At 28.3% G+C, this 12,475-nt stretch overlaps 1 protein-coding gene across 1 annotated transcript; it reads right to left on the bottom strand.

Moving 5' to 3' along the window:
* Positions 1 to 8,320: 8,320 nt before the first annotated feature.
* ABCG20 (ABC transporter G family member 20) lies at positions 8,321 to 11,812 on the bottom strand. Its single transcript, XM_004244156.5, has 4 exons — positions 11,534 to 11,812; positions 9,775 to 10,567; positions 9,339 to 9,652; positions 8,321 to 9,235 (listed from the first exon to the last, which is right to left on the bottom strand). The coding sequence occupies exons 1-4, from the start codon at positions 11,606 to 11,608 to the stop codon at positions 8,576 to 8,578; spliced, it is 1,842 nt and encodes a 613-aa protein (XP_004244204.1). The 5' UTR covers positions 11,609 to 11,812; the 3' UTR covers positions 8,321 to 8,575.
* Between the last annotated feature and the right edge of the window lie 663 nt (positions 11,813 to 12,475).

The following is a 12,475-nucleotide window of genomic DNA, read 5'->3' as shown; positions in this document are numbered from 1 at the left end:
TTTCTAATCACTCTCTAGTCCTAATTTTATTTTATTTTATTTTCGAGTTTTCGATGTTGAAGATTTAAATAAAAAATTTATCACGATTAATAGTTGGAGGAATTGCAGTGATATTGAAATATGTTTAACATTGCATTTTTGATAAAAATAAATAAATTAGTATGTACTTAATTGGAAAGGAAGGGAGTTATTTCATCAAATTTTAATATTAATAAGTGAAATTTTGAGATTGATAATGATCATTCTTTTATACGAACCAAAATAAATTATTTTTATAGTAATTAATTTTGAATTATTTACTAAATGAATTTAGAAGCGATGATCTCTATTATAATTCTTACGGATATGAATTATATTGATAATTATTTTTAGTTATGGTACTCTGTTTTGTGCCCGATTATTTTGAAATAAAATCGTGTAAGGTCAATCAATGAAAATAAATTTAATTTTTTTAAAAAAGTTTAAACATGAAATTTCTTGTTAGAAGCAAAAGGTAGAGCACAAAAATGAGTAGATAAAATTTAATAATTTTAGTCCAAACTTCAAATTCTCAATATTAAAATTAATATACTGAATTAAGAGCTAGTCTTTGAAATTATGCAATATTAAAATTTGAATCTATTTCTACATTTTATTAAATAATGAATACATCATATCAATCTCACCGTTAATGCACACATGTTTGTCATGTATGTGTGTGACAACTCATAAATTATGGGTTGTGGTCCTCAATGGGGCTCCGTTTAATTTTTTACATAACGTTTTTCTTGATACAAACATGTTATGAAGAAAAATAAAATTTATTCTCCAAGGATCAAATTAAAATACTATGCTTATCTTTTAATTAGAACCACATACTTTAAAAAAAGAAATTATTTTTTAAAACTAGAAAGGAAATGCAATATATCACCTTGACAAAATATTTTTATCGTCAATCAACTCGTTGACATTAGTAAAAAGTAACAAAGTATCAATATTTTCAAAATGTTTGCAAGTGGTAAAGAATAGAGAAAAACATTTTTTTCATGAATCAAATTAATATTTGGAGTCACAATTTCAAACTAACAATGTTACTTTTCCTGTTTCAACATAGAGATTAAATGTGTACATATATTTAATAATATATTTGAAATAACCAACCATAAAAAAAGCTTATAAAACAATTTTCTTTCATGCCAAACATACTAAAAATATTTAATAGTTTTTATATGCAATATTTGAATACTATTATATAGTGAGTACTCTAAGGTCTTGTGTTTACGCTAGAGTGCGGACTTTGGGGTATTTTTGTTTTGTTTTTCTTGTGGGGTACCTAGAAGGAAAATAATTTGTTCGCACTTAATTTTTCCATCAAATTAATAAATTCAAAGTTATATTTTAAAAAACTTTCACATATAGCTATTTAAAAATACTTTATTCGTTCGGTATTATTTGTCATCAATTTTATTTTTAGAGTCAAACTATAAAAACTTTGACTAACATTTTAAGATGTTTTTTTTCATTATATTAATATGTAAAAAATTATAATTTATTGTATTTTTCATATACTTTTAGAATATCTACTTTTTTTGGTTTAAAATATTGAATTAATGTAATCTAATTTACCTTTCAAAATTAGTCAAATTGACTTTCGATAAGAACATGACGAACAATTTCGGACGGAGGGAGTAATTAATTACTCCCTATAGCTATAGTTTGATATTATAATTTGTAGCTACATGTTATATCGAGGAGAGAGACGAGCGAGTTTGGAAGAGAGAGGAGAGAGGAGAGAGAGAGGGGGAAAAGAGTGGGAGAAAGATGGATTTTATATATATATATATATCTTAGATAATTGAATGTTATATATATGTAATTGTATATGGCAGAGGGAGGACAGAGGCGAGCGAGAGAGAGGAGAGAGGAGAGCGAGAGAGGGTAGAGAGTGGAAGAGAGGTGAATTATATGTGTATATAATTGTATAAAACTATATATTATGCACATATATTTATATAAATGGAAAGCGAGATTGGGAGAAGGAGGAGAGGGGCGAGCGAAATTGAGAGAGGGAGGATAGAGGCTAGCGAGAGAGGGCTGAGAGAGGGAAGAGAGGTGAATTGTATATGTATATAAGCTAAAAAATTGTATATTATACATATTTATTTGTATATCCTGGAGAATTATATATATGCAAACATGATTAATTATACACACTCGAAGTCAGCCCACGTAATTAAATATAATGTTAATCGCGAATGATAACTGTAGCAAACTATAATTATGATGAGTAAATAAATAATATAAATTTACTTATCCGTGCAATTTTCTCTTATATTTTATACGATGTCATTCATTACTTGTTTATGCCAGTAATTGTTAAGAAAGCTGATCAAGCAAGATCCCTAGCATCGATTTCTACCAATTACTTAATTATTAATATAAATTTATAATTTAATATAAACGTCGAGTAAGATATATTAAATATACTAGTAAAAGTAGAAAGTTGAAGTGGACTCGAAGGTTCAAAAGGGAAAATGGAATGTCAATTTTTAACTTTAAAGTATGGACAATAATATTTGTGTGTATGATTGGATCTTTTAATGAACTTTACTGGACGTGGCATTATTTGAGGAAATTGAATAAAATGATGAATATATAGTATAGTAGATAAGAATTAGCAATTGTTTGGTAGGTCAAAGTGGCACGTCGATTGCTTTTTCATAAAATTAATAATTGAAGTTGAAAATTTGTTGAGTTCTTTTAATGCCACGTGCTATATTTACAATATTAAATTAACTCATCTTCATCTTTTTTATTTACGTCTGCTGTTTTCTTACTGGTCCACGATAACATATTAAGTTATATAAAGTCTACATATTAAGTTATATAAATTCTTAGTTAATAGTCTAATTGACCACCAACATGCCCCACACTAAACATATTTAATTTAGTTGAGATTCGAGAAAAAATAAAGTATACGACAATTTATTTTTCTTTCTCAGAAGTAAGGTAAATCGATGATTTCTAATAAGTAAGGTAAATCGATGATTTCTATAGAGCCTTAACTTGATTTAAAATTATTTAGAGAAGCCTAATGAAAATATAAGTAATTATAGAAAATAGCGGAATAACACTATAACAAAATAATGCAATAATTAAACTAAATTAAATCATATATAGCTTAACCTTAAATCATTTATGTTTTCTATTTTATTTTTTTCAACAAAAAAAAGTCGAACTTCAGTTTTTTCTTGAATAAGTAACAGAGACGTTTTGCCACAACAATTTGACACCATATTGTATTAATTAGAACTGTTGAATCCAAACCAGAATAATAAGTATTTATTTATATAAAAATAAATAATCTCTCTGAGAGACGTAAGTCAAAGATATGTAGTTGGAGAATAAGATTTATATCTTTATGCCAAGTTGATGCTATACAGAATGAAAATAATTTTGGTGATAGAATAAATATATTGCGTAGATTCTGTTGAAGAAGAAGGAAACTGATATTGAAATATGTCAAAGGAACGTATAACATAACTTACTATGTGTCGATAGTAAGTGAAGAAGGAAGATAACATTGAAACATGTTGCACTGATCAAGAATTAGAGTCATACTAAGATAAGATTACTTATGTTAATTAGAATTATATTTTGTTTAGAATTATATTATGATTAGGTTTAAATTATGACTATGATTACTATTAGAATCATAGTACGATTAGGATTTAGATTATTTATAATCGCATTATTATTATTATAGTAGTAATAGGTACTGTAGTACAACTCTAAGTATAGTTAACTTGAAGTCAGCTTGTTATAGGCAAATTAGTAAGTTGTGTTGTGGACATGTTCTAAACGTCAATTTCCTTATTTTTCAACAGATTCAGGTAAAATGATTCGAAAACTTAAAAATAAAAATAGAATAAAATAGGACAGAATCAAATAAGGTTGAAGGGTTCATTCGAAATTTCATAGATGAAAAAGCTATATATTTAAATTATAACTTAGGTATATATATGATAAACATTATTGACCATTCTTTATTTTTTTAGTGTAATGAAAATTTTGAATTGGATAATCAATGAATCTATTAATAAAGGTAAAGTATAATTGACCATTTGATCATCTTTTTAGAGTTATACTTTTACTACATTTAATTTATGTCTACATGATATGTATGTATGTGGCATCTTTTTCTTTTAAAACAACTATTTCGTGCACACTTCATTTATTAATATACTTTTGATTATGATTTAATTGGATTTATTTAGAACTGTTCAATTACTTGTTCCTATAGGAAAATTATGAAAGCACACATATTCTCAAACATTTGATTTGCTAGACAAAAAAAGACATACAAATATATATTATATAGTCATCACAATTATTTATAATTTAATTTAACTTTCCTAATTAAGAAGTTTGACCTTATCTACTTACACGTGGAAATTATAATTTACAACATCAAACAATGCTATAAATAATTTGTACCTAGGAGTCACACCGACCAATCAAAATAGTCCCATGAAGTATTGTACGTGTGTTAGTGACTATATACTCTGCACCTATTAATTTCATCTCTATATCCAATGATGATAGTCCACACTACGTTCGGACGTGAACGGATTGAGATAAATTTGAATTATTTTAAATAGATTGAAATAAAAAAATTTCGAATTGCTAATTTGTTCGAAAGTTATTTTGGGCAATTTAGAGCACGTTGAATGAATTGTAATTTTATATAAAGTACATAAATTTTAACAATTTGGAAGATCGTTACATTTAATTTTGAAATTTTTTAAATAATAATAATTTTAATTTTTTCAAAATACGCAGATGCATTATTTCTTCTTCTGATACATAGCAAACTATATATAACTATAATTCAGATTTATACTGATTTAGATTTGAAATATTTAGGGTACGATTACGTATCAACAAAAATAATAATATTTATATTAGATACATTATACATAAAAACAGAGTTATAATGTATCTGATAGAAGTGGAGTGATGTATACAAATATTAAAAAAGAGGAGGGAAAAAGAGATTCTTATTATTAATTCAAAATAGTATTGATTTTAAAGATTATATTATCTTTAATCACATAAATACATACTTTTTCCGATAATTTTAAGGGCTAAAATTTTCACATCTACCTTCACTTTATATAGTCTTGATGCAAGGTCAATAAGGAAAGATAATATATAATACATCAACATAGTCTTTAATAATACTAATAAATTTTATTTAGATAGTCAAATTAATTTATATTTGATATCATAAAAGAAAAACGTTTTAACTATCAAACACTTTCAATTTTTTATTTTTTATTTTTGAAAAAACCCATTTATATTGACTCATCAATAAACACAGTACTAGTACCCATTGTACTATCACTCGAGCGTTAAAGACATATATGCGCTGCATCTATTGATTTCACTTCTACCAACTTTATTTTATTTTTGATTTTTTCGCTCGATATTTGATATTCATAATAAAATTTACTTAATTTTAATTTTATGTCGGGTAAAATTTTATTCGAAAGATAGTTCTTCCTATCAAAATTTACTCATACTCGAAATTTGAATACGAAATTTTTGATTAAAAAAGAATCATTCTCATTCACGGCATCGTATCCACTTCTATCAATTATAGTCCTTATACATTTCATTTCGATACGAGGAAGGAATCTTTAGTTTCTAGGTAGCTATGCATACCTATTTAATCGTCGTGCGGGTGTGAATTTGGTTTTTCGATTTAGATTTACGTGTTCGATTTCAATTTTTGAATAGTACAATTTAACCAAACCAAAATAGGGTGGACAAGATAATGATCAGATCGATATTTAAGTTTATTCGTTGTTTGGAATGTCATTAAAAATTGCTAGTTTTTAATTAAAAAAAATAAATTTAAACATGCATATTTCTAACTAAAACACGAAAAAACTTATTAAAAAACATTTAGTTGTAGTAGTTACAATACCAGGAAAAAAATTATTGAATTTTAAAACAAATGTGTGAAAAAATTATTATTATTGTTTTTCCATGTTTTAGTCAGAGATTTTTATCTCAAATTTAATTTGTTTATTAAAATGTGTTTAAACATAGGATAACTTCTAAAACAATGATTAAATGTTGATTAGTGGTCCAAAAAAGTATGCAGGTTGCCTAATTTTGTTTGAAATTATTAGGGTTGGACCAATGGAGGAGTTCATTTTTAAACAACACAAGTATCACATTCCTCAACAGATAAATATGGAAATAATTCCAAATTATTGTTGAAAAAAAAATATCTATGTGCTTTTCCGACATCATTTTTGGTACTCTATTTTAATTTGCGTGACAAAGTTTAAGAAACAATCTTCTTTATCTTGATCGTTCATTGAACATGATATAATTTTTGCAAAACAATACTACAAATTACAAGAATGAAAATTTAAAAATATTTAAAGGACATCATACGAATAATTTGCATGAATAAAACTCTCAGCATTAATATAAATTGGGATAAAACTCAAATATCTTTTTTAAAGTCGATAGCCAATTACGACTTTGATTGTATTTACTATTTAGAATTTGATGCTTTTTTTATTCAAAACCATAAAAGAATACTATGACTTGTTGAAGACTTAGATACATTTTTTTTATATTAATGAAAATCATCATAAAGTATATGATTGTACTTGGACCAAACTACTTTTTAGCTCTTTTAAAGCTAATGAAAAATAAATAAAATACAAGGATTGATTTTAGAGAAACTTAGATAAATGTATCTTTCAAATATCTAGTTTATTACACTCTCTGTCTCATTTTATGTGACACTTTTCGTTTTTAGAGAATCAAACAGTTTAATTTTGATCGGATATTCGCATATGAGATCTTCAAATTTTTTGAATTAAAATTTATATATTTGTAAACTACGTAAAGAGTACTATAAGTCACAATAATTGATAGTTCAAAATGTTAAAAGAATCTATGAAAAACTTAGGGTCAAAGATACACTTGTTTGAATCTCGAAATGCCAAAAATGTCACATAAAATGAGACGGAGAGAGTAATACAGATGAATTATACATACTATATAACTTAGATTTGTCAATGATACTTTGTTATCCCTACATACAATCTCTCCCAATTAATGTGAACTTAGAATAGACAATTAAAGAGTAAGGGAATAGTGTATAGTGATGATGTGGGGACTAGAAGTTCAAAAATAGCAAAGAAACAAATCAACTTTTGTTTAGAATTAGGTTATAAACTTAAACATAGTAATAGGTGCAGAGATTGTGGTCTGATAAACTATATATGTATATGCCCCAATTAGATGAATCTAATAGCATGAGCTTGTTAATGCACCCTTTTTGTTCTGTCCCTCATTTTCTTTCCAATTATTTAGACCTTATCCTAATTTGTTCCACACCTCTTTTGCAACTTTCATTTCTCATTTGTTATTTGGTATGTATTTCATAATGATATGTATCACGAGTTCGAATTTTAATAGTATTGAGTTCATGCACATCGATGAGAGACTAGTTATTTGGTTTTCTTATATGATTTCTGACTATAATTCTCATATTAAAAGCTAGTTTTTGAAGTTGTGTTAGATCAAAATTTTATTTTTTTTACTATAGTATCAGAGTCGACAACAACTCATTTTATGATTTTTACTCTAATATAAGCCCTATCTTATATTGTCCATACCAATCTTAAATATCACATTTGATTATTTAGTCTCCTTATATTGTCTTGTGACTTTTTGAAATTAAGATATGTTAGAAGGTTCATTTGATATTAACAACCTTTCTAGGTAGAGACAAATACACAATTCAAATTAGACGAACTTAATCCTTAAGATTTCTAGCACTTACTATTTAATAATACTTTTGACATATTAGATCAAAATTTATTTTCAGAAAATTGGAATCAATATTTTGCTCTATAGTGGAATCCAAATTTATCAAAATAATAGTAATTTTTTTTTAAAAATGAAAAAGGTAAAATAAAATAAAAAATCCTTATACCATATGAAATGAACAAAAATGTTCTCGATTGAAAGCTTGATCCAATAATATCCTTATTGTTGTTAATAATTTGATAAAATAATGCTTTTAAACTAAATGAAATGAATAAAAATGTCATAATCGATAGTTTGATTCAAAATGTCTTTTGATGTCGCTAGTTTGCCCTCCAAATTATATGGAAAAAAACAACTAATTTCTTCTTTACTTCTTTTTCTCTGATCAGCTGTTCTTTTAACAAGAGAATAGATATTGGCCAAGTGCTAAAAACAATTATGTTACTACTAGAAATTGCAATCACATTGAGGCTGAATATAAAACCCATACAAATTTTTTAATGTCTAAATTGTATATGATGACAAATCAAATATTACAATTTGGACTTTCAAATTTGTCAATAGTATATCTTTATGCCATTCTACCTTATACCTAAAAGTTTTATAGTAAGGTAAAGATAATATCTCAACTCTGAAATCTATAGGACTTCCAAATATGAAAGAAAAACTCAAATCCATCCTAGTTAGCAGAAAGACGAGTATTCCTTCCTCATTATCAGACGATCACTAACATCTATTTCTTCGTCACACCAATCCTTGTAAGTACCAAATATGCCAATACTCTATATCCCACAAGCATTATAGTCAATGCAACAACTGATATCGCGTTACCTCCAAGCCCTACAGACTTTATCGCGGGGAAATCATGCACATAACAAGTTGCATCCACTACGCCACAATGATACATTTCCCCTTCCTCATACTGTGACCCTACCAAGAGCTTGAATGTATACTGGGTAAGCGATATGTACTTTAACCAACTAATGAAGCTAGGAACATGATGAACGAAAAATCCACTGACTAGAGTGAACGATAGCATGGTTACTGAGGCGAGTACAGTAGCTGATTTTAGATCCATGATCATCGCGCCAATTGCAAGTCCAAGGCCTTGTGCTACTAATACACCATATAGAACAGTGAACAAGGTAGAGAAAAAGTTCACCGGGGATTGTTTTAGGCCCGTTGTCCAGTATGCTATGATGACGAAAATAGTTGGAAGTACTAGCTCCATTGGAAGATCACCAACTATTCTTGACATGAAGTATGAAGAGAGTCGATATGTACCTGAGGCTCGTTCCTTCTCCAACATCATTCGTTCTGGTGGGAACGTGAAAATAGCTTGGAAGAGAGGATAGAACCCCCAAAATGAAGTGATAAAGAACATGAGCCCAGTCTGCATCAATCGATAAAATTACAACTCTTTAGAGTTAGGAGTCGTTACGTTATGTTATGCAAGGGGAAGTAGTTTGTAATGCAGAGGAAGTAGAGAATATAACCTGATCCTGTATGTCAGTCGATCGCCACCATAACATTGCACAAAGTATAGATACAATAAGGACCTGTGCAACCTTGAGGAATGAGAAGGCATCGTGTTTTCGTTCTTTCATTCCTCTTCTAAACAACACAACAGCTTCATTCCACCAAGTGTTGGACCATCGATCAAGTTCCCCTTTCTGTATTTTTTGATGATCTTCGCTATCATCATACCTTTGCAATTCTTCCTTCACTACATCCAACAGATTTGTTTTGAACGCGGTTACTAGAGTCTGCTTGATTGATGCTTGATCTTCTTGTGGATCATCTACAACACCTGCACAAATTGATCACGACGAATGTATATAGGACATTTGCTATATGATGAACACGCCTAATCGTGTGTGAACCTATGTCATTTTCTATAGTGATATCAAGTAAGAGCGTAGATGAACATACCATTTGCAAGATCTAACAAGAAGTCGGAGGGATTCATAGCAACGGAGGGTGAAAATCCAATGCTCGAAAAATAGGACATAGCATCTTCACCTCTGCCAAAGTACAGGGGATTTCCTTCAGACAATAACAACACTTTGTGAAACATGTAAAACAGTCTACTTGAAGGCTGATGTATTGTCATAACAATCGTCCTCCCACCATTCACCAACTCCCATAGAGTCGACACAATCTTTTGAGCTGTTGTTGAATCAAGGCCCGATGTTGGTTCATCCAAAAACAACAAGCTCGGATTAATAAGCATTTCTTGTCCAATGCTGACTCTTTTCCTCTCCCCTCCCGAAATCCCTCTCAATAACGGACCTCCAATGATACTATCCTTGCATTTGGTTAATCCCAATTGAGAAATCACAGCCTCAGCATGCGCGACTTTATCCATGTGTGATAAGGTTTTAGGCAACCGAAGCAAGGCAGTGTATACTAGTGTTTCTGTGACAGTTAAGTGAGGGTAAAGAACATCGTCTTGAGTAACAAATCCGGTGTAACGTTTCATAGCATTTTTGAAGGGCATTCCATTATAAGTTATAGTACCTTCAAGACGACCACTTAAACGACCTCCTAACCCCGTTAACAACGTTGTTTTACCACTGCCTGAGGGGCCTAACATGGCCAGCATCTCGCCGGGGAACACTATACCAGTAACACCCTTTAAGATTATTTTCTCTTCTTGTGATTTAGAGGAACTTTTGAACATCCCTTCAGTCTTGGCCTTAATCTTGTATACAACATTGTCAAACTGCACATTTTGTGATACAAATAACATTAACACAAATTCCTACTCCACAACATCAAAAAGCATCATAGGAAACCAAAAGACAACTCGTCTATCGTACTAAAAATAGTTGTTCAGTATAGAGAAACACCGACTATTTATCACATAGTTATTAACTTAACACTTCGTCCTTGTTTTACTTGTCCATATTAGATTTCAGTTTAGAAAATCAAGAAATACTTTATCACTTAGTTCCTAGTTTACTTTCTTAAGCATCGTAATACAGTAAAATTATCATTTTGTTTATTGCTCCTTCTTAAGGGTGTCACAATTCAATACCGAATGAGTAAAAATTAGACATATTTCACTTTTCTTATTATATTCAAACAATGATATAATAAAATATAATTTTATTAGTAAAGGTGTACCAAGTCAATACTGAACGAGTAAAAGGACACAGAAGGACTACTAATAACTAGGATTCAACATAGAATATTTATAACTATATTCTATACGATTTTTTACTTGTATATTCTAGCAACGTAAAAGAGAAATTTATCATTTCTACTAGTCAAATTTAGATTCCCAATTAATTTAATAAAATATTTTCTCAAAGAAAATGCCAAGTCAGTTTTGACTAAGTAAAATCAAATAGAACACAAAAAAATAGTAACAAACTTACGTATTTTCCTGAAAAACATTTTCATTTAAAAAAAAAAAGTACTTCATCTCAAACACACCGTTTAGATTAAAAACAATAATTTATTTTTTTACAAAGAAGAAATTGGACAAATTAAAACAATAGAACTAATGAAACACAAAATCAATGTGTTTAAACAAGAATGTACCTTTCTTTTTTCATTAATTTAGATTAAAACGAATACATGCATGTAATTTTCTGGGGGAAAAATAATCAAAAGAACTACCACCAAATTATCAAAATAATTTACAAATTTTAACATAAATCACATTAATAAATAAATAAATTACCTTGAGAGTGACAGGAAAATTAGTTTTCTTGAATATGGCTGCACTTTCCAGCTGAGTAATTTGTATTTCCTCCATTTTTTTTATAAATAATTTTCCCCCCCTCTCTTCTTTGAAGAAGAAAAGAGAAAAAACTAAATAAAATGTGATTGAAAATATAGAACAATTTGATGTATTTATATATCGGTGATTAATATTGTTGGGTATACGTAAAGTTTGGAGGGGATATGAGACGTGTTACAATATATTTTGAGGTGTAATAAATGATTTTCTCAAATCACTTTTAGGGTTCTTAATTTCCCGATGAGTGAGATGACTTATAGTTTAACTAGGACAGATATAGTAAAATTATTATTTTATTTATAACTTGATGAAGAGAAAATTTATAATTTTATTAGGATTGATATTGTGAAATAAGTATTTTATTTGTAAATATTAAAATATGAATTGAGTCAAATATAAGTGCGTATATATAGAATTTAGAAAAAGCAAATAATTTTAACCAAAATTAAGAAAGGAAAAAAGATAGTGGTTTTATTGGTTGGTGATATTATTTTTTTTTCCCTTTTAAGGTTTTGGGGGTTAAAATTGTTTTAACTTTTAAATCTTTTTTTATATGTGGAAATGATTCAAATTTCAAACTATCAAAAAAGCTTTGCTGCCATTAATTTTTCTTTTCCTTTCTGTTTTTTTTTTTGGTAAAAATAATTTATCTTACGTTGCGGAAAGTCAAATCAAGATGAGCTTTGACTATGTTGATGTGATGAAAAAATAATTTTTTATTATTAGTCAAAATTTTAGACATGATAAATTTTCTAATTTTACAGTTACGTTGCGAAAAGTCAAAGCTGCATGAATTTTGACTGTTATGTTTCAAAACTCTAGAAATGTGACAGTTTCTAATTTTACAGTTACGTCGCAAAAAGTCAAAGTTACATGAATTTT

This window comes from Solanum lycopersicum, chromosome 7, assembly GCF_036512215.1.
Source record: "Solanum lycopersicum chromosome 7, SLM_r2.1".
Classification (NCBI taxonomy): Eukaryota; Viridiplantae; Streptophyta; class Magnoliopsida; order Solanales; family Solanaceae; genus Solanum; species Solanum lycopersicum.
This window is presented reverse-complemented; position numbering and strand designations above follow the sequence as displayed.

Coding starts and splice junctions, on each gene's coding strand:
- ABCG20 (XM_004244156.5), bottom strand. CDS start 11,608: ATGGAGGAAATACAAATTACTCAGCTGGAAAGTGCAGCCATATTCAAG. Junction 10,568..11,533: donor ATTTTCCTGTCACTCTCAAG/GTAATTTATTTA, acceptor CAAAATGTGCAG/TTTGACAATGTTGTATACAA. Junction 9,653..9,774: donor CTTGTTAGATCTTGCAAATG/GTATGTTCATCT, acceptor CAATTTGTGCAG/GTGTTGTAGATGATCCACAA.